The sequence below is a fragment of the Simochromis diagramma genome, unplaced genomic scaffold (assembly GCF_900408965.1).
Source record: "Simochromis diagramma unplaced genomic scaffold, fSimDia1.1 OVJJ01000385.1, whole genome shotgun sequence".
Classification (NCBI taxonomy): domain Eukaryota; kingdom Metazoa; phylum Chordata; class Actinopteri; order Cichliformes; family Cichlidae; genus Simochromis; species Simochromis diagramma.
This window is the reverse complement of record NW_024386751.1, coordinates 124425-146974: the sequence shown is the minus strand read 5'-3', so window position 1 is coordinate 146974 and position 22550 is coordinate 124425. Positions and strand designations below refer to the sequence as shown.

The window sequence follows — 22550 nt, the reverse complement described above, 5'->3', positions numbered from 1 at the left end:
TTTGGTGATGAGAGAGCTCAGAGGAGAACAATCAGACAGGTTGGAGCTGACAGAAAGAACAGCTGTGAACATCAGTCTTATCCAGGGACTCTTCAACATGTGCATTGAAGGAGAGGTAGATCAAACTACCAACGGATAGATTTCACTTTATAGACTTCCTGCTGCAAGATCTCCAAGCAAAGCAGAGCAGCAGAAAGACGTGCTGAGTGTAAAGCTGTCAGTAGGGGGAATAACACAGGGCTGTGAATGAGTCCTGTCACTGTGATCAGGCTCCTCCTTCTAATCCACCAACTTAGTGTTGATGAAGACTAAACAGAGAGATCACAGCTTCTTTATACTTGCTGTAGCTCACAGTTACTCTACACTGCAGATATGACGCCTCTGTTCATCTCAGTGCTGCTGGCTGCTATGTGCCTCGGTATGAACACAACTCTGTTTCTTTGATATCAACATTGACGTGATTCTTTAACAGCACACTGATACTGTTTGTTGGTGTTTTACAGAATGCAGAGCACAAAAAGACAACGTGCTGCAAGCAAAAGGAGAAGAGACTGCTGCTGCAGGAGGCACAGTGACACTTGGCTGTCTCTATAACAGCAGTGGAACAAATAATTATCTCTTCTGGTACAAACAGGATGGAAACAACAGCCCCAAATTCATCCTGATGCGCTATAGTGGGGATGATGGAAACACAGCAGACGAGTTCAAGGAGAGATTTTCATCCACACTGGATTCCAGCAACAGATCAGTTCCTCTGAAGATCCAGAAGCTTCAGCTGTCTGACTCTGCTGTGTACTACTGTGCTCTGCGGCCCACAGTGACAGGAAACAGCAAAACTCTGTACAAAAACCTTTGGAGCAAAGACAACAGAATACTCCACAACATCCACTAGAGGGAGCCACACACTGTTAAACTTCTCTCCAGTCAGAATTTTACAGTCTTTACTTGTTTGATCACCTTGATGGAAAGCGTTAAGGCCTATTATTTTCTCTTTTCTTTCTACATTTTTCATTTCAGTGTCTGATCGATGCACTCCTCCACTTTTCATCAGGACCAAATTCTGTGGGTCCTTCCAATATTTGCCAGTGAAATATAGTACAGTGGTCCCTCGGAACATGGGGAACAGAGCCTTCAGTTGCTCTCTTCCTCAAGCCATAAGAAATAAAAACTCTCTTCCTGTGTTTAAGTCACAGCTCAAAACACATCTGTTCAAACTGGTTTATTCACTTTAGTGCTGATTTTATCTGCTTTCAAGTTCTGTTTTGCAATTTTAACTTATTTTATGTCATTTATGACTACTGCTCCTTTTATTAATTTTGTTCTTTTGTAAGGTGACCTTGGGTTTTTGAAAGGCGCCCACAAATAAAATGTATTATTATTATTATTATTATTACTTCTCTACCGTGGTGATGGGATTTCTTTCAGCTCCCAACCGGCTCTTCAGGTTGTTTTGTGGCTTTAAATAATTTATTATTAACAACAATATAAAATTATGCACTAAAGGAATTACTAATGTAAAAAAAAAAGTGGTTTTATTTAGAGACAGAGCAGGTACAAACTCCAAAACACATTTCTAGCGTTAACTGAACTTCCAAAACAGAGCTACCTAGATCACATAAATTACACAATTGAAAGCATGAAAGCATGTGTGTATTGTTATATTCAAATAATTAAAGAAAAAATGTTCATTTACCTGTTACTACCACACACCAAATCCGGTCATTGGTACTTTCTGGCTTGTGTAGCCACTACGTAACAAAAGCTCAACACTGCGCCTAGCATCCTGGAGCACGTCTGTTGTGTTTTGTACGTGTTTTGGAGCTTGTATGTGCTTTGTCTCTAAAAAAAAAAACCAAAAACATGGCTCGCGTCATTCACGTCAAAGATCCGGCTCTAAGAGCTGTTTCGTTCGCAACCGACACATCACTACTCTACGAGACTGAAACTGTGAGAAGAACATTGGACTAGTTTCCCTTTGACTGTACAAATATAGTTGTACTTTTTTAGTTGTTATTTATCTCATGAGTATCTTACACAATGCCAGTCTTACATTCCTGTTGTATTTCATAGTATTAGACCCTTACCTGGCACTTCTATTTTAACTCTGTTATTTGTTGTTTATTGTATACCGCACATTTTTTACTCATTCTCATCCTGCTGCTGTAACACAGTTTTACCTGTGAGATCAAAAAAGTCAAACTTAAAATCACACATGCAAACGTGTGAGTGTGAATATTCTGTCTCTGTTAGACCTGTGATAGACGGCCAACCTGCTCCCTTACTCAGTGATCACCACAGTGGTTAGGTTGGCCGTCATGTTTGAGTTTTGGGTGGATAAAAAACAAAGAAAGAAAACAAACAGCTGTTGTGCATTTTTGGTTTATAACATAATTGTAAAATTCTAACTTTAATTCAACAACACAGTAGATTTCCATGTGTATCAAAAAACTGAAAAGACAAAACAACAACAAATAAAAACATTAAAAATTGATCACATCGCAGTCTGACAGCTGAAGACATCAGGCTGATCTGACTGTTCAGGACAATAATGCAGAGGCTTCCTGCGCCGTAACAGTGGGGTACAACAAGTTTCTGTAAAAAACGGTCGTGGTGGTGAGCAAAATGACCGTTACAGCAGGTATACTACTGCGTTAAGGTGGTTTAACTTCAAACCCTTAGAAACTCTCTACTTAGACACTGTTTTCTCTAAAAAGACTTCTAACCTGAGGGGTAGATTATGAATGGTAAATGGTAAATGGCCTGTATTTATATAGCGCTTTACTAGTCCCTAAGGACCCCAAAGCGCTTTACATATCCAGTCATCCACACATTCACACACACATTCACACACTGGTGATGGCAGCTACATTGTAGCCACAGCCACCCTGGGGCGCACTGACGGAGGCGAAGATGATATTAAGGGAACAACTGCACATTAGAGACCTGAAACTTACAGCAGCAAAAAGTAAGAAAAGATTTGCTTTAGCTTGTTGCAAATCTAAATTAATTGTATTACTTTCTTGTGTTGTGTGTTCTAATTGCTACAATTTAATCAGTGTTAAAGAGATTTAGCAGCAGATTAGAATGAGGTATAACAGCACAGTCACTTTTAAAGTGAAACTCTGAACACATTACCTGCTCCTGACCAGGTTATTCAGTGTAAGTTACCACAGCGAATTCGATAAAAACAGCTACTTTTGTGACACAAACCTCTGACTTTTAGCTCAACACAGCTGAGCAATTAACCTTCTGTGTTCTGGTTTTGAATCTTTTATTACATCTTTGACAACAAAGCCACTGGCCAAGTGGAATACCTGGGAGTGTCCTCAAAACCTGCGCTTGCTGGCTCCTGTGTTCACCAGACTATTCAACATTTACCTGTCACATGCCACTGTCTCACATTGCCTCAAATCAGCAACAATAATCCCACAGTCCCCAAGTCCACCACCATCAGTGGCCTCAACGACTACAGAACCATCGCTCTGACTCCAGTAGTTGCTAAGTGCTTTGAGAAGCTCGTTTTAATGCACATAAAAGACTACCTCTCACCCAGCTTCGACCCCCACCAGGTTTGCCTATAAGGCAAATAGGTCCAACTTAAGATGCATCTTCCACTGCCCTCCTGGGACTTCAGTAAGGATGCTCTTCATTGATTTCAGCTCGGCCATTAATACCATCATCCCAGACATTGTTATTGACAAGCTTGTAAACTTGGACTCCCCCCCACCCCACATGTGCATGGATCAAAAACTTTCTTACAGACCGATGAAAATATGTCAAGGTTGGCAACCAGAGATCATCCACCCTGTCACTCAGCACTGGCTCACCACAGGGATGTGTGCTGAGTCCACTCCTGTACACCATCTACACCAGTGACTGCACCCCCACTAGTGCTGAGCGATATGACGATAAATATCGTGTGGACTATCGTGCCATTTGTCTTCTATCGTTTCTAACCTAATTTTAGAATTTATTACATAAAATATAACCTTTAAAACCGGTCGGAGTGGGAACGCTCCATTTTGCGTAACTATTTTTAAATCCCTGTAGAACTGGAATCACGTAAGCTAGCGCAATAATTTCTTTTGCATATGAAACCGGAGGAGTTGTACTTACATCTTATGCCATCAGCTTACCCTAGGCCACGGTTTCCTTCCACATTTAGCTTTGCAAAAACTGCATAAAAAGCACTTGCAGTAACAAAAACATAATATTCCAGAAACACCGATCTGATCAGCTGTTCATAACACTTCCCTGGTTGGAACAGACGTCAGCACGAACTATTGCATGTCCGCCATTACCTGCCCGAAACTGGAAGAGACGTCATTTTTGAGGAAAATGTAGTTTTTTACCTTCAGGGCCTTATAAACCTATGCTGGTGTTTTTGAAAGTCATGTTTGACTTTATGCTTTTCTGAATCATTTTCAGGATGCTTAGAACTCAAATTACACTGCTGGAAATAGTTTATTTTGATGCACATGCTGTCTTTTTGCAAATTTGCATTGTAATATTTATTTTCATTTTTCCTGCAGTATATAAAAATTAGTGTATCTCAAAAATAAAACTATGAAGACACTCAAAATAAATTTCCTGTGGTGGGAAACTATTTTGTGCAACTTTTTTGTATTTACAGTTTTGAGGGAAAAGCCTCTTAAATTTCTCTAACTAGAAATATATGTTGAAAAAACAAAAACGATTTTCATTTTCAATTTATGTAGTTACTATGGACTTAATGCAGACATATTATTAAAAATTTGGGCTATAACGGTTGTATTGATGTATAGCAACTTGAAATGCTCCCACAAATGGCACTACAGTATGTAAAAATATAAAAATAAGCTCTGGCGGACTTGGTTCTATGGCAGGTCTCAAAGGGTTAAATAGCCTGTGGCAAATATATTAGTGTTCGCTTCTCACTATACATACTCTTAACTTTATGCAAGAGAAAATAAAGTATTAAAAAAATGATATTTTTCGCACAGAAACTCCGTCTTGTGGTTTTGCGACATGGTGCTGCATTACGTGCACCCGGATTTGCGACATGCTTTACGGTAACTCAAAACGATGGACGTGCGACAGGTTGCAGTTTCATGCCCAGACATGCAACAGGCAGAGACAGCTACACAGCAGCAGGAAGACCACCATCAGTGACCACACCCCCACGCACCCTGCAACATCATCATCAAATTTGCAAACAACAGCCCTCTGATGGGGCTCATCACTGACAATGACGACACCACCTGCAGAGATGAGGTCCAATGTCTGACAGAATGGTGTGACAACAATAACGTAAACCTCAACACCAGGAAAACCAAGGAATTGGTCACAGACAGACTTCTGCAAGACAAAAAAAACCCGGCTCCCCCCCCATAAAAGGTGATCACCTGTCCACCCATGGACTCCATTGCCAGCTCTAGATGTCTCTCCATAAAAGACCGCCTCCATCCTCACCACCATCTATTCAACATCCTGCCCTCTGGAAAAAGGTTCATATCCATCAGGTGCAAAACCAATAGACTAAAGAACAGCTTCTTCCTGTAGGCTGTCAGGAAAATAAATGCAAACTGAGAGTTTCCTACAATCATTCTGGTGCTGCTATTTGCTATTTATTATTGTCATTATTGCTTTTTTGTGTGCGCGTGAGTTTCTTTTTGTTTCCGTACAATATTCTGCTCCTGCTGTGCAATATTTCAGCTATATGTGCAATCTCCATCCCTTAATGACCATAGCCCTTCCACCCTTATTTATTATTTACAATGTTTTATTATGACGTCTACATCATGTTTATAGTGTACATAGTGTTCTTATATTGTCTCTCCTTCTTCTTCTTCTTTCTTGTATATCATTTTCTTTATTTTCACACCTTTGTGGTATTGCTTCCAAATTTCAGTGTGCAAGCAACTATACATAGAACTTAGAACTCTTTTATTGTCAAAGTTCCTCACCTGTGTGAGTTCTTATGTGCTCTGTTAAATGACAGTTACGTCTGAACGTCTTCCCACATGTTTTACAATTATATGGTTTCACACCTGTGTGCCTTCTCATATGCATCAATAAAGAACTACTATATCCAAACACTTTCCCACATGTTGCACAATGATATGGTTTCTCCCCAGTATGTGTTCTTGTGTGTTTCAGTAAATCACTATTATATAAAAACATTTTTCCACATGTTTTACAACGATATGGTTTGTCCCCAGTGTGTGTTCTTATGTGTTTCAGTAAATCACTATTATACATAAACATTTTTCCACAAGTTGTGCAACAAAATGTCTTAACACCTGAGTGAGTTTTTGTGTGCTTCGACAAAGAACTAGCAGATATAAACGTTTTCCCACACATTTTACAAGAGAACGGCCTCTCACCTGTGTGGACTCGATAATGCCTTCTCATTAAATAGTTATACTTAAAGGCTTTTCCACAAACATCACAGTTTGAGGACTTTTTACTTTTATCAGAGTTACATTGACTTCCTGAGGTAGGTGGATATTCTGCATTGTTGTGACTTTTGTTTCCATTTCCAGCTGATCCTGAATCAAACTTCTTCCTTATTTCCTGATATTGGCTCTCACCTACAGCAGAGCTGTGAGAGAGAAGCTGGTTACTCTTTTGTTCTGGTTCACTGTGGTCTCTTTCCTCATAATCAGCAGTCACCATGAAGGTATCAGTCTCCTCCTTCAGTATAACCTGTCTTCTCTTCTGACTGCTGCAGAGTTGCTCCTGTTCATCTTTAACATTAGGAAGCTCTGATTCCTTCTGGTTGAGACTCTCTTGATTACAGAGCTGCTGGTCACTGAAAATCTCTTCCTTACAGACATGCTGCTGTGGGACATCTGGAGGGACAAAAGGAGACAAGACAAAGAAATGATACAAGAAAAACACATGGGAGGAAATATACTGTGAAAACCAGGAAAAGTACAGCAGTAAGGATAGACACACATTAAACTACGAGCTGGGGCCCGTTCTTCGTACGTCGCTTACTACATCCAAGATCAAATGACACATCCAAGACCAAACCATCACGCTAACCGTGAGCTCGCTAATCCGGTTCTCCGAACACACCTGCTGTTGACGATTAGTACAGCTGGATGAAGTAATGTGAGATCACTGGGTGTCGTAAAAGGGGCTACGCATCGATAGTAGAAACATTGATCGGCAACCCTTTGATTGGTCGGCGAAAATGTCGAAGGAGCGCGTTCGGTATTTTTCGGCAGCAGAGCAAGAACTCTTGAGTGAGGGAATTCAGGAGTTTCAGAGTTTAATCAGAACGCAAGGGAACACTGCAAAGGCTGCAAAAGCAAGGAGAGAGGGCTGGCAGGAAGTTGCTGACAAATTAAACTCGTAAGTAATGTCGTATCACACTATATTATCCAATATTATATTACATTATATTATATTATGTTATATTATATCCCCTTTCACATTAGAGCCACAACAGGACCCACTAGAACATGGGAACAGGTAAAAGTGAAATATAAGAATATTCTACAGAATGGTAATATTTATCACTTATATTGCTTTTCGTCTCTTGCAAAGAGACCCTGGAATAATCTGTTTGTTTATAACAGCAACCAAGAAAAGGGCAGAGCAACAAAAGACAGGTGGTGGTCCTGCACCCCCTCGTCAACAAGTTGGTTAAGTGAATAATACCCTCACGGGAAAATCGATATCTCTTAATGAGCACACTGTCGCGCTGAGCTAAAGGATCCTGTCTATCCCGCAATATACGCTGAATTCTGAAAACTCTCCTTATCAATCTTGCACCTTCCACAATGGGTTGCTCGCGTAAACGGACAGGACATGGCTGCGACAGACTTCCCAAATCCACCTTCGCTTTTATAGCCGTGGTCTCTCATCTTGATTACACGAAGTAATTTGCAATTACTACTCTAAAATATGAATTACATCTGTAATAATCACATACATGTAATAGAATGTTAATAGTACATTTCCCTTTTTTAGGAAATGACCTGTATGTATCTGTGTGACATCAATAAATGGATCAGGTGCTGCATTATCTTTAGTTACATTGATGTTATTTATTTATGGTGAAACAGTGGTGGAATATCGCCGTTGCTTTCGTATAAATGAAGCGGACATACCTGCGTGGCCGCGATCTAATCCTGTTTACATAAAGTAAACCTGCTCCCGAGCAGGTTTACGCTTACGGCTCTGTTGCTATGGCAGCAAGTCCCAGATGAGCTTTGGGGAACCGAACGATCCAGGATCACGCGAAATCGTCAACAATCTAATCCAGCTAACTTACTTAGCGAGGTACGAAGAACGGGCCCCTAATGTTGAAAATAGTTTGTTGCTTTATAAGACAGCCCTCCGCAAAACCAGAACATCTTACTATTCGTCACTGATTGATGGAGAACCAGCTTCAGCAAAACAACGTTGGCGAAGTCTGGAGAGGCCTCAGAACCATCTCGGGCCACAAACATCAGAACTCTCTGCCTGGGAGGGATGTGAGGTGGGCAAATGAACTGAATCATTTCTTCAACAGATTTGATTCAGCCATGAGGCAGTCTCCAACAGGGGCCGCAGGCTCACCCACCCCCACTGCTGCTGTTCCACCTCTGACACCTAAGACACTTCACACCTCCTCTACTCACCCTGCTCACTCCTCCCCACCCCCAACAACAGCATCCAATACACACTCAACACAAGGCTCCAGCCTGTCTCTCTCAACCACCCAGGTTAGGAGGGAACTGAGGAGGATTAAAGCCCAGATGGCATCAGCTCAAGGGTTGTCAGGTCCTGCCTGAGGCTGGGGAAAGTCCCACAGCTCTGGAAAACCTCCTGTGTTGTACCAGTGCCAAAGACACGCCCCAAGGACCTCAACAGCTACAGGCCAGTGGCTCTGATATCCAAACTAGTGATGGGATTTCCGGCTCTTTTTAGAGAACCGGCTCTTTCGGCTCGGCTCACTAAAATGAGCCTGCTCTTTCGGCTCCCAACTGGCTCTTCAGGTTGTTTTGTTGCTTTAATTAATTAATTATCAGCAACAATATAAAATTATGCACAAAAGGAATTAGTAATGTAAAAAAAACTTGGTTTTCTTTATGTATGTTTATATATAAATATTTATGGGGGCCCCTACAGACGAAACACGTACAAACTCATAAACACATTTCTAGCGTTAACTGAACTTCCAAAACAGAGCTACCTAGATCACTTAAATTACACAATTGAAAGCATACAGGGAGTGCAGAATCATTAGGCAAGTTGTATTTTTGAGGAATAATTTTATTATTGAACAACAACCATGTTCTCAATGAACCCAAAAAACTCATTAATATCAAAGCTGAATGTTTTTGGAAGTAGTTTTTAGTTTGTTTTTAGTTTTAGCTATTTTAGGGGGATATCTGTGTGTGCAGGTGACTATTACTGTGCATAATTATTAGGCAACTTAACAAAAAACAAATATATACCCATTTCAATTATTTATTTTTACCAGTGAAACCAATATAACATCTCCACATTCACAAATATACATTTCTGACATTCAAAAACAAAACAAAAACCAATCAGCGACCAATATAGCCACCTTTCTTTGCAAGGACACTCAAAAGCCTGCCATCCATGGATTCTGTCAGTGTTTTGATCTGTTCACCATCAACATTGCGTGCAGCAGCAACCACAGCCTCCCAGACACTGTTCAGAGAGGTGTACTGTTTTCCTTCCTTGTAAATCTCACATTTGATGATGGACCACAGGTTCTCAATGGGGTTCAGATCAGGTGAACAAGGAGGCCATGTCATTAGTTTTTCTTCTTTTATACCCTTTCTTGCCAGCCACGCTGTGGAGTACTTGGACGCGTGTGATGGAGCATTGTCCTGCATGAAAATCATGTTTTTCTTGAAGGATGCAGACTTCTTCCTGTACCACTGCTTGAAGAAGGTGTCTTCCAGAAACTGGCAGTAGGACTGGGAGTTGAGCTTGACTCCATCCTCAACCCGAAAAGGCCCCACAAGCTCATCTTTGATGATACCAGCCCAAACCAGTACTCCACCTCCACCTTGCTGGCGTCTGAGTCGGACTGGAGCTCTCTGCCTTTACCAATCCAGCCACGGGCCCATCCATCTGGCCCATCAAGACTCACTCTCATTTCATCAGTCCATAAAACCTTAGAAAAACCAGTCTTGAGATATTTCTTGGCCCAGTCTTGACGTTTCAGCTTGTGTGTCTTGTTCAGTGGTGGTCGTCTTTCAGCCTTTCTTACCTTGGCCATGTCTCTGAGTATTGCACACCTTGTGCTTTTGGGCACTCCAGTGATGTTGCAGCTCTGAAATATGGCCAAACTGGTGGCAAGTGGCATCTTGGCAGCTGCACGCTTGACTTTTCTCAGTTCATGGGCAGTTATTTTGCGCCTTGGCTTTTCCACATGCTTCTTGCGACCCTGTTGACTATTTTGAACATATATATACACACACACACATATATATATACATACATACATACATACATACACACACACACACACACGTACGTATGTATGTATATATATATATATATATATATATATATATATATATATATATATATATAAGGGGACTGGTGAGTGTCAGCACCACAGTCCAGGATGAGACAACGAACATCCAAGAATACATTGGGAAGATGGCCCCAACTGACCGAGTGCTCAGTGAATACCTCAGGCAGCAGAAACCCAAGAAAGAGGAGGGAGACGAGGAACCATCATGGAAGGACAGGCCCCTGCACGGTATGTACCACCGGCAGATAGAGGAGGTGGCTGATATCCAGAAATCCTACCAGTGGCTGGACAAAGCTGGACTGAAAGACAGCACAGAGGCACTAATCATGGCAGCACAAGAACAAGCTCTGAGTACAAGAGCCATAGAGGCTGGGGTCTATCACACCAGGCAAGACCCCAGGTGCAGGCTGTGTAAAGATGCCCCAGAGACAATCCAGCACATAACAGCAGGGTGCAAGATGCTAGCAGGCAAGGCATACATGGAACGCCATAACCAAGTGGCCGGCATAGTGTACAGGAACATCTGTGCCGAGTATAACCTGGAAGTCCCGAGGTCAAAATGGGAGATGCCCCCAAGGGTGGTGGAGAATGACCGAGCTAAGATCCTGTGGGACTTCCAAATACAGACAGACAAAATGGTGGTGGCTAACCAACCGGACATAGTGGTGGTAGACAAACAGAAGAAGACGGCCGTAGTGAACGATGTAGCGGTTCCGAATGACAGCAATATCAGGAAGAAGGAACACGAGAAGCTGGAGAAATACCAAGGGCTCAGAGAAGAGCTCGAGAGGATGTGGAGGGTGAAGGTAATGGTGGTCCCCGTGGTAATCGGAGCACTAGGTGCGGTGACTCCCAAGCTAGGCGAGTGGCTCCAGCAGATCCCGGGAACAACATCGGAGATCTCTGTCCAGAAGAGCGCAGTCCTGGGAACAGCTAAGATACTGCGCAGGACCCTCAAGCTCCCAGGCCTCTGGTAGAGGACCCGAGCTTGAAGGATAAACCGCCCGCAGGGGCGTGCTGGGTGTTTTTTTTTTTTTATATATATATTTATATATTAGGGGTGCAACGATATTCGTATCGATATTGAACCGTTCGATACAGTGCTTTCGGTTCGGTACGCATATGTATCGAACAATACAACATTTGTAATTTATTTTATCAACTTTCCTTCTGACGATGCTGTCTGTGTTGAGCGCTCAGTGAATCTGCGCTCGACAGTGCAGCCTAGGCGGAGTAGTCGAACGCAGATTCACTGAGCGCTCAACACAGACAGCATCGTCAGAAGGAAGAGCGCAGGGCAAGCTAGCGAGACAGAAGTTAAGCTCTCCTTTCAACATGGACCTCCCCCACCCTCATTCAGATCTGGCGTTTGGAATTATTTTGGTTTTCATGTGACGTATGACCCTGAAGGTAAGCGAGTCATGGACTAAAGTAAAACAGTATGTTGGATGTGCCACGCAATGCTCAATTACATGGGTGGGAACTAGTGTGTTAGCGCAGTTAGCTCGTTAACGTGTTGGCCGTCTAGCCCCATGCGCGGGGCGATCGGCGGTAGCTCGTTAACGGAGATTTGCCGTGTTGTGGCGTTAACGTCATTTCAACGAGATTTATGCTGACAGCACTAGTGGGAACTGTCACGGTCTGCGGAGGCAGACCGTGCGGAAATGTGTATGGTGGACCCAGGAGCGAACACAAGCGAGGATGCAGGAGTGGAGTTAAACAAAAGCGAGCCTTTTATTCTGGCTGATGAAAGGAACACAACAGAGTGAGGGCAGCATAAGAGTAATAGTTCAAACAGAAACCTAAACTGGACATAAACTAAGAAAAAGCTATGGCTGGAGATACGGAACACGGGGTGGTAACACAGACGACGCGACACAGACTACATGAAACACAGAGACTAAATACACAAGAGGGATGATCAGGGGAAGTGGCCACACATGGGAACACAGCTGACACAGATAAACATAACAAGACATGGCAGGAGTAAACAACACTGACGGGAGACTGTCAAAGTAAAACAGGAAGTACACAGGTGCAAACAGGAGGAGAGAGAGCGCAGGCATAGTGGGCTGGGGAAACATGGAATGAAACAAGGAGGGGAGATGAGGGCTCACAGATACATAGAGGGGCACACAGGGGATAAAAGTCACAAGGGGAAGTCAAATAAGGAACAACACAACAGCACAACTTAGGAAACATGACCTAAATAAGGAACGAAATACAAAAATACAAGAAACTAAGAATACTGGGCCCACATGGCCCAGGACCATGACAGGAACACAACGAATATGACTGCTCATTTACTCCGACATCATCCTAGTGCAAAGACAAGTGGAAGCCGACAAAAACAACAAGCATGCATGCTACAAACTTTACCCGAGTCATTTAGACAGCCGTTAGCACATGATTCTCCTTATGCTGCTGACAATATAGCCCAGAAGAAGCGTATAGTATAGCTTTTATTTTGGAAAGAGCCATTTCTCTGTAATAAACTCTCTTTTCCAAAGATGAGTGATTCCTCAATCAGATACAGGGCTCGCAAAATTTTTCCAGTCGGGCTACCAAAATCTCTCTCTGCCCTGCCTGTCGGGCTATCGCAGGAAGGAAAAATATATGTCAATGCTTTTGCATTCTTTCGGAAATGTAGCTGGGTAATTATGTCATTGGCATCAGTGAGCCACTGTCAATATGTGACATATTGAAATCGCGTTTGAATTTGCGCTTGTTTTTTGCTTTCACTTTGCAATCGTGTGAACTGTGTATAGAGAGCGACAGCACTGATCTGTGAGTGATGATAATTTGTGCACCAATTCCTCTGACATCGTCTTATTAATCGTTAGCTTACTATGCAAACATGACAAGTGAAATCTCCCGCAGCAAGATTAAACATGTGAGAGGTTGATCGCGCAGAGAATTGCTGAGCTTATGTGAGTGAGCGTGTAAAAGCATTTCAGTTCTGCTGAGCCAAATAAGACAGGTCAGGGTGAAGAAGTGACAGCCAAAGAAAAGCTTACCACAAAACGGAAAAGTTATGACAAATCAGACTATAAGGCAAAAAGAAAGTGCAGCTTTATGGTTTCATGGACAAAAGAATTTCTGTGGCTGCAATATGACGAGCTAAATAACCAGGGCTGCACATAAGTGGTCCGCAGGTGCGCATTCGCTGTCAAAATAAAAAATGCGCACAAGGTATGAAGTTGCAACGCGTGTTTGCATACATAAGATTTTCAGGAGGAGGACAGACATTTGTTTAGAACTCTTAAAGATGTTGAAGAAGCTCCTTTAAGCAATTACTTTGGTGTTCCTCCACCTCCAAAGAAATGTCAGAAGGAGTCCGAACCACAAAAGAAGCACGTATTCTCGGAAAAGTAGTTGCAGGAGGTGAGCTGGCTCCAAACAAATGATGAACGCACAGAGATGTGGTGCAGAATGTGCCATGAAAATTTAATAAATGACAAATTAAAAAGGCATGAACATTTTTTTTTGTATCGAAAAAATATCGAAGCGTGACACCAAAGTATCGAACCGAACCGTGAATTTTGTGTATTGTTGCACCCCTAATATATATATACATATATGTGTGTGTGTATATATTTCATATTTATCTGTCTTGCTCATGTCTGCGGTAGGCTTGCTTAGCATAGGGGGTCTAGCCTTAGGACCCTTACTGGATACAGACGCCCCAGGCAGGAATCGAACTTGCGATCCTCTGTTCCAAAGGCGTGTAGTCTAACCACTACGCTATCCAGCTGCTCTGTGTGTGTGTGTGTGTGTGTGTGTGTGTGTGTGTGTGTGTGTGTGTATGTATATATATATATATATATATATATATACACATACATATACACATATATATCATATACACAACATATACACATCTACTATATATATTTATATCTTATATACATTATATATCTATCTAATATATATATATATATACATATCTATATATATACATACTAATATCATAATACATACATATATATATATATACCTACATACACTATATATTATCTACACTACATACATATAATATATATACACTACATACCTATATATATATACATACATACATATATATACCATTACATACATATACCCACACATATATATATATATCTATATATATAATATATATATATATATATATATATATATCTATATCCACCCCCATACACACACACATACAATATACACAACATATATACATCCCCACCACACACCTACTAACATCAGAGGGTATAAGTCACTTAATCTAGTGTGGTCACTGAGGCTTTGCAAGACCTCTCGGCGGTCTGGTCGAGCATCTGGAGCCTTGCTACCTGCTTCCAAACCGGGATTTTTATGTCAGAGAAAGTTATCCCACAGAAGTAAAGCAAGTGTGTAAGTTCATCTCTGAATGTTAGTAAAGCATTTTAGCGTTAAGCTTAACAACCGATATATGGAGCGACTGCCTGTCTCTCTCCCTCTCCTGCTGCTATTTCAATCATGAAACTGATCAATGATCAATGATCAGCTGATCGGCTTTTCTGTTGCGAGTCCGTCTCTCTTGTTAGTTTATCGCCCACTTTGCACCAGAAAGAGGAAACCAGCAGATAAACAACAGCAGCACGTTTAAGCTTGATAAGCTGTTGTTAGATTTTATTTAATATTACTTTCTACACCAGGATCCTTTTCTATGCAGCTGACGGCTGGTAACTGTGCAGGGGCGGATCTAGCAAAGTTTAGCCAGGGGGGCAGGTAGGGAAAGGGGGGGCCCAAAATTACATTTCTTTCTTACTGTCATGTCGAGCTTTTAATAAATAATTATCTGAATCTTAAAACCAAAGTTTTCATCTGATGTAAAATGTATGGAAATCCATTACTGTATATAGTAACTGTTAAGTCAAACTTATAACCTACTAAGCTGTAGTACTTTTTCCTTTGGGAACCATCTGTGCAGTCTGCAGTTCTGTTGAAGAAAGATGTTCAATCCATTTAATTATTCTTGAAAAATTATTGATTTCTGTTTTTGTTTTTTTACACGTGCATCAAATTAAAGTTGATTACGTCGATTAAGCATCATGAGGTGGAGGGTGGGGGGTGGTTCCCTATTTTTTTTCTTTTGCTGGGAGTTTGCAACCCTGTTAGTTAGGTTGTTTAATATTTCTGCTAAGTACTCTGTAAAACACCAGAATAGGGAGGATGGTGCAGGTTTAAGTTTATTAGATTGATCAGTTTTGCTGAACTATGAAATATTTTGGGTGCAGTGTGTTTTTCGCATACAAGTGTAACAGAATAGCTTTAGTTTAGTTTTGTTTTTAACTTGAGTATGAACTTATACAAAATGCAGCAAGATATTTAAAAAAAAACATTTTATTGATCATAAAATATGCTATATCGGATTCATATCGGTATTGGCAGATATCCAACTTTATGATATCGGAATCGGACATAAAAAAGTGGTATCGTGCCATCTCTACATATCACCCCATTAGAGCACTTCGCTCTGGCACTGCAGACTTACTTGTTGTTCTTAGAGTATTTAAAAGTAAGCCCACCTAAACAAACTGATTCAGTGATGGATTCAGGTTGAATAAAATACTAAAATCCGGCCTGATTTCAAATTTTACAAGAATTATTCTATAGGATTCTTTTATAATAATAATGGATTGGATTTATGTAGCCAACACCAGTAGGCGGTAGGTGAAGTGTCTTGCCCAAGGACACAACGACCAGGACAGAGAGCCCAGGGATCGAACCGGTGTTCCAGATCTACTGGCGTTTAGATCTACTGGCGTTGGTCGAACAGATGTGTGGCAGTCTTGCGTTTCAGGAGCTGCTACCGACAAACCAGCAAAAAAACGCCAAATGTGTCATCTGTGACACTTGTGAGGTTATCTCAAACACACTCCGTCAGTCTTGATGCTGTTGAACAACAAAATGTTTAAAATGTGGCGAGTTTACCTGGTTTATCGCCCGCCGAAATATAACAAGGTGTTCTTATCAGAGTTCTCAGAGTTTCTTGCTGATTGTGCATCACGATATGACCAGATCCTCCTGCTTGGTGATTTTAATATTCACGTTTGCTGTCCGGGGAAGCCCCTGGCCAAGGACTTTCTGGACTTAGTGAACTCTTTTAATTTTGTCCAATTTGTTAGTGGTGCCACTCAAGAACGTGGTCACACACTGGGCTTAGTTTTATCTCATGGTTTATCTGTTTGCAATGTACGGGTTGAAGATGCAGTATTTTCTGATCATATGCCTATCTTATTTGATATTGCGCCTTCTAACGTTTTTGCAAATCAGGCTGCACCTGCTCGATGTTATCGTGCCTTTGGCTCTGATTCTGCCGAACGGTTTTCTATACTGTTTGACAAATTTATGTCTTATGCCCCTGAGTTGCCCACTGCAGATGACCTACTTTTGTATTTTGACTTTGCTTGTAAATCTGTGCTTGATGTTGTTGCCCCTTTGAGAGTAAGAAAATGTAAATCTAAGACTAGTCCTTGGTTAACAGATCATACCCGAGCTATTAGAAGACAATGTAGGAAATGTGAAAGACAGTGGAAAAAAGACAGATTGCATGTCTCCCTGGAAGCCCTAAAGATTAGTTGGAAAACTTATCAGAGGGCAGTTAAGGCCGATAAACACTCCTACTTTTCTCAACTTATTTCGGCCAACTCTCATAACCCTCGTGTTTTATACAATACGATTAATTCTGTACTTAACTTGGAGGGTTACAACCTTTTGCCGTCCTCTGAGGCTATGTGCAATAAGTTTATCACCTTTTTTGTGGACAAGATTGCTAGCCTGAGGCCTCTGATTCCAGCTATTGTTGATCCGGCCATGCATGCTCCTTGCTCAAGCTTATTCCCTGCTTTTGCACCGATTTCTCTGCGTGACTTAGAGGAGTTGGTGCTACATGCTAAGCCCTGTGGCTCCCCAAATGATGTTGTTACTCCCCGCTTTCTCCAAAAAGTATTTCCCATCATTGGACCTTATATCCTGAAAATTATCAATACTAGTCTGTTAACCGGTCAAGTTCCTAGTGGGTTTAAACATGCAGTCATACACCCCTTACTTAAGAAACCTGGCCTTGATAGTTCTACTATGTCAAATTTTAGACCTATCTCCAAACTTCCCTTTTTAAGCAAGATCTTGGAGAGGATTGTACATACCCAACTGTTGGATTATTTGAGCGACTCGCAATTGTCTGAAATTTTCCAATCTGGTTTTAAGCCCTTTCACAGTACGGAGACAGCTCTTGTTAAAGTTATGAATGACATTCTTGTTGCTACTGATCGTGGTAAATATGCTGTGCTTGTCTTATTGGATATGACAGCTGCATTTGACACAGTGGACCACGACCTGCTGATCTCCCGCTTACATCACTGTGTGGGAATTTCTGATCTGGCATTGTCATGGATAAAATCATATCTTTCCGAAAGGAGTTTTTGTGTCAAGCTGGGTTTGGCCGCTTCCTCTGTGGCCCCTCTGCTTTGGGGTGTGCCCCAGGGATCTATCCTTGGGCCATTACTTTTCTCGCTGTATTTAATAATAATAATAATGGATTGGATTTATATAGCGCTTTTCAAGGCACCCAAAGCGCTTTACAATGCCACTATTCATTCACTCTCACATTCATACACTGGTGGAGGCAGCTACAGTTGTAGCCACAGCTGCCCTGGGGCAGACTGACAGAAGCGAGGCTGCCATATCGCGCCATCGGCCCCTCTGGCCAACACCAGTAGGCAAGTAGGGTAAAGTGTCTTGCCCAGGGACACAACGACCAGGACAGAGAGCCCAGGGATCGAACCGGCGACCTTCCGGTTACAGATGCGATTCCCAACCCCCTGAGCCACGGTCGCCCCCCTTGGTGCGATTTTTCATAAACACGGAGTGTCATTTCATTTGTATGCCGATGACTGTCAGCTTTACTTACCTTTCAATCATTTGGATACCTCCCCATGTCAATCACTGCTTGACTGTCTTAGCGATATTAAATTATGGATGGCAAATAATCTTTTGAATTTTAATGGTCGCAAAACGGAAGCAATTTTATATGGCCCGCATCGTTCTACTGATTCTCCAGATGTTGATTTTGGTGATTTGACCTCTCATCTGAAAACTTCAGTCACTAATCTTGGTGTTAAACTTGATTCTGCGCTTACTTTTGAAGGTCATGTAAGTGGGGTGGTAAAATCAGCTTTTTATCACCTCAGATGCCTGTCGAAGGTTAAGCCTTTCCTTTCCAAACCCAAAACTCTTATTCATGCTTTTATCACCTCACGTCTGGACTATTGTAATTCCCTTTTAATAGGGGTCGGGTCGGGCACCTTGTCACGCCTGCAGTTAGTGCAAAACGCGGCGGCGCGATTTTTAACCGGTAGTAGGAAATTCGATCACATCACTCCGGTTCTGGCTTCCTTGCATTGGCTTCCCATTGATTTTAGGGTTCGTTTTAAGGTCCTTTTATTGGTTTTTAAATCTTTAAATGGTCTGGCTCCTGTGTACTTATCTGACTTGCTGAAGCCACATGTTCCTCCTCGCTCGCTCCGTTCAGCTGAGCAGCTGCGGCTGTCGGTCCCTAAGTCGCGGCTGAAATGCAGAGGAGACCGTGCCTTTTCAATTGTGGCTCCGATGCTCTGGAATAACCTTCCCCTCCAAATTAGACAAGCGTCATCAGTGCAGGTCTTTAAGTCCAGATTGAAAACCTATTTTTATTCCCTGGCTTTTAACTCTGTAGGAAACTGACACCTTCTTATTTATTTTATTGTTTGTAATGATTTTATGGTATTTTTAATTTGGTTGTTGTTTTGATCTGTGTTGTTCAGCACTTTGGTCTGCCTGGTGTGTTCTTAAAGTGCTATACAAATAAACAATGATAATGATGATGATGATGATGATGATGATGATGATGATGATAATGATGATGATGATAATGATAATATCCTCACGCGCGACACGATCGCGAAAATAGCAAACAGTTAACACCACGCCGATGTTATTCACAGGACAGCAAGAGTAAACGATTGGGAGACTCTTGTTGTCGTTATCGTTCCCCTCGCACGGTTTATTTCTCCGGTTTCAGCGTTTTTGCTTCACAACTACAGCGAGCAGTTGACTTTGTGCACTAACATGGAGTCGAGTCAACCAGCGCCACCTCTGGCCAAGTGCCACAGCCTACAGCCAGATCAACCTGTGACACACATCTGCACCACGTTTGAATTCGTGTCATGCACATTTGTACCTTTCAATTGTGTCTGTTTGTGCGTCATGCAAATAAACCATTGAAATGAATGAAATGATATCATATATTTATTATTGGCCTACATTTGTTCAAAATCCCAAATTATATACACAAAGTCATAGACATCACCACTCCAATTGGTCATCATGATTTTGATATTCTCTTTTCCCATAACAATGAAATACACCTTGGACAAATATGACACACCAATATTTCATTAGTGTTGTCACATCACATCCTGTAAGCATCGTCTGTCTGTGTCCTTTCCCTGGAAATGAATATTTCCAGCCAATATAGGCAATCCATCAACATGGCTGGAGTTATATACAGTCTGTATAAGTGTGGTTAATCCAATGAACATTTGTAAGGAGACGGCAGTTACTGTGAATTCACAGCAGTTACACAGTGATTAGTAATAAACAGCCAGTGAGAGTGAGTGGATTTAAGAAAGTCAGTGACTCAGGTGTGTCGCTTGGTTTGTCATCTGTTTGTGAGACTGGAGGAGACGTAGAAATCCTTTGTTTTAAATCTTAATTAGGAAGATTCCTGTTTGAAAACAAGCACTTTTTGTGAGAAATGCAAGAAGCACATCTGCAGAAAGCACACAGTTACATTCTGTCCATCATGTGGACAAAACTGAAAATGTTGAGCACTGAAAAACTGAGAACGTTGGGCAAGTTCAAAAGAAATGTGTTTGTAAGAACGAAAAACCAAACTGTTCCTACAATAGTTATGGAAAGTCTAACAGTTGTATGTCTGTGTTCTACATGTTTATCTAATCGAAAATAAAGGTGCTATTGTTTTATTGCAGTTTTTGGACAATTCTGAGTGGATTTACACAGTACGGGTCAAAATGACCCGCAACAAAATCAATGTCACTTTTTTGTTTTTCAACATAATACAAGGGTTCATTTCCAAAACTTCCATATGATCTTCAATTTGTAGCAGATCCACTATCACACAGCAGCTGGAGCAGTTTCAAATGGAGGTCAGTCCACTACTACCATAGCCTACTACTGGATAAACTTGTGACACATCTGCACCTGCTGCTATGATCACAGTGAGTAGAGGCTGAGTGGCTGCACTAAACCCTGGTACATCCAGATCTGCCCACAAACATGTTGAAAGATGCAATGCCAGCAATGTGGATTGTCAACACTGAAAACAATCAGTAAGCAAAGACTACAGGGATCATTTGTTTCTGTTTATTTAGCATGCACAACATTTGTAGTCGCCTTCTGCACAGGGGACGTCCACACACACTGTGTGGTACCACTTTCCACAGAAGGTGCATTCAGTCTGCAAGATTGAATGAGATTGTCAGAGTCATTGTCTGACTGTTTATTACTAATCACCTGCTGTACATTCACAGTAACTGCCATCTCCTTACAAATGTTCGTTAGATTAACCACACTTATACAGACTGTATATAACAACCAACTCTGAAATGTTCGTTTGCAGAGAAAAGACACAGGCAGACTACGCTAACGACATGTGATGTTACAACACTAGTGAAATATTAGTGTCATTTCATTCTTTTCAAAGGTTTATTTGCAGACGCACAAACAGACACAATTGAAAGGTACAAATGTGCATGACACTGATTCAAACGTGCTGCAGATGTGTGTCACAGGCTGATCTGGCTGTAGGCTGTGGCACTTGGCCAGAGGTGGCGCTGGTTGACTCGAGTCCATGTTAGTGCACAAAGTAAACTGCTCGCTGTAGTTGTGAAACAAAAACGCTGAAACCGGAGAAACAAACCGTGCGAGGGGAACGATAACGACGACAAGAGTCTCCCGATCGTTTACTCTTGCTGTCCTGTGAACAACATCGGCGTGGTGTTAATTGTTTGCTGTTTTCGTGATCGCGTCGCGCGTGAGGATATCACCAGGTAAACTCGCCACATTTTAAACATTTTGTTGTTCAACAGCATCAAGACTGACGGAGTGTGTTTGAGATAACCTCACAAGTGTCACAGGTGACACATTTGGCGTTTTTTGCTGGTTTGTCGGTAGCAGCTCCTGAAACGCAAGACTGCCACACATCTGTTCGACCAACGCCAGTTGATCTAAACGCCAGTAGATCTGGAACACCGGTCGCCCCTGGAGCGCAAACACGAAAAGAGAGGGACAGAGCGGGGAGGAAGCGGCCCAGGGTGGACTCCAACCACAACTCTTCCGGGAGCTTTTCGGCACATGGGCCCCCCTCTGAACCAGACTCACAAATCTCCTGTTCCTAACTTTGTTTCACTAAATAATCAAGAGAGAAATCCAGGCTGATTTCAGCGCCTGCTGTTTGCATGGAGCGCAGCGCAGTCCTGTCCTCTGTTTGCTCTTTGTTAGCTCACATCTCCAAAAAGTCCTCACAATCAGAAACGTCCCGCAGAGCTGTGATCAGGATCCTCCCTCAGAGGGACACTCACCTGTCCTGTGCAGCTTGATTTGGGGTTTCCAGGTGATATCCAGCAGTCTGCGCTGACGGTCGATCTCTTCCTCGTACTGGACGATCGTTTTTTCAAACTCCAAGAATATTTGTTCAGCAGCAGCAGTTAGTCGCTCGTTGATAAACTCTCTCAGATACTGAGCTGAAGGCATCGTTGCTGCCGCAGCTCACACACTCAGCTCACACAACAACACAACAGTCCCTGTGCTCAGGCACATACACGTGGAAAGCTAACGGTATTAGCGCCTTTCCTTTGTTTTCTTCCGCCTGGTGTCACGTGGTGAGCTTCCGGCAGAGCACACGTGTTGCCTTTAGTTCCTATGTGTACATTTTTAAACTCACCGTTGCAGTAAATGAACAGATTCTAAGCAGCAAGGC

At 42.0% G+C, this 22550-nt stretch overlaps 1 protein-coding gene and 1 gene segment (V, D, J or C); one reads left to right on the top strand and one right to left on the bottom strand.

Annotated features, from left to right (window-relative positions):
• Positions 1 to 230: 230 nt before the first annotated feature.
• On the top strand, positions 231 to 1260 carry LOC120728382. The segment is given in 2 exon segments: positions 231 to 418; positions 504 to 1260. Coding segments are annotated over 2 exon segments (435 nt in total).
• A 3501-nt stretch (positions 1261 to 4761) lies between these two features.
• Positions 4762 to 22452, bottom strand: LOC120728160 (zinc finger protein 2 homolog). Of its 2 annotated transcripts, XM_040022946.1 has the most exons (3): positions 22153 to 22431; positions 6655 to 6833; positions 6562 to 6583 (listed from the first exon to the last, which is right to left on the bottom strand). In XM_040022946.1, exons 1-3 carry the CDS (start codon positions 22322 to 22324, stop codon positions 6569 to 6571), a joined length of 366 nt encoding a protein of 121 aa, XP_039878880.1. In that variant the 5' UTR covers positions 22325 to 22431; the 3' UTR covers positions 6562 to 6568. The 2 variants fall into 2 exon arrangements, with proteins under 2 accessions (XP_039878874.1, XP_039878880.1); XM_040022940.1 differs by having other exon boundaries at positions 4762 to 6833; positions 22153 to 22452.
• Between the last annotated feature and the right edge of the window lie 98 nt (positions 22453 to 22550).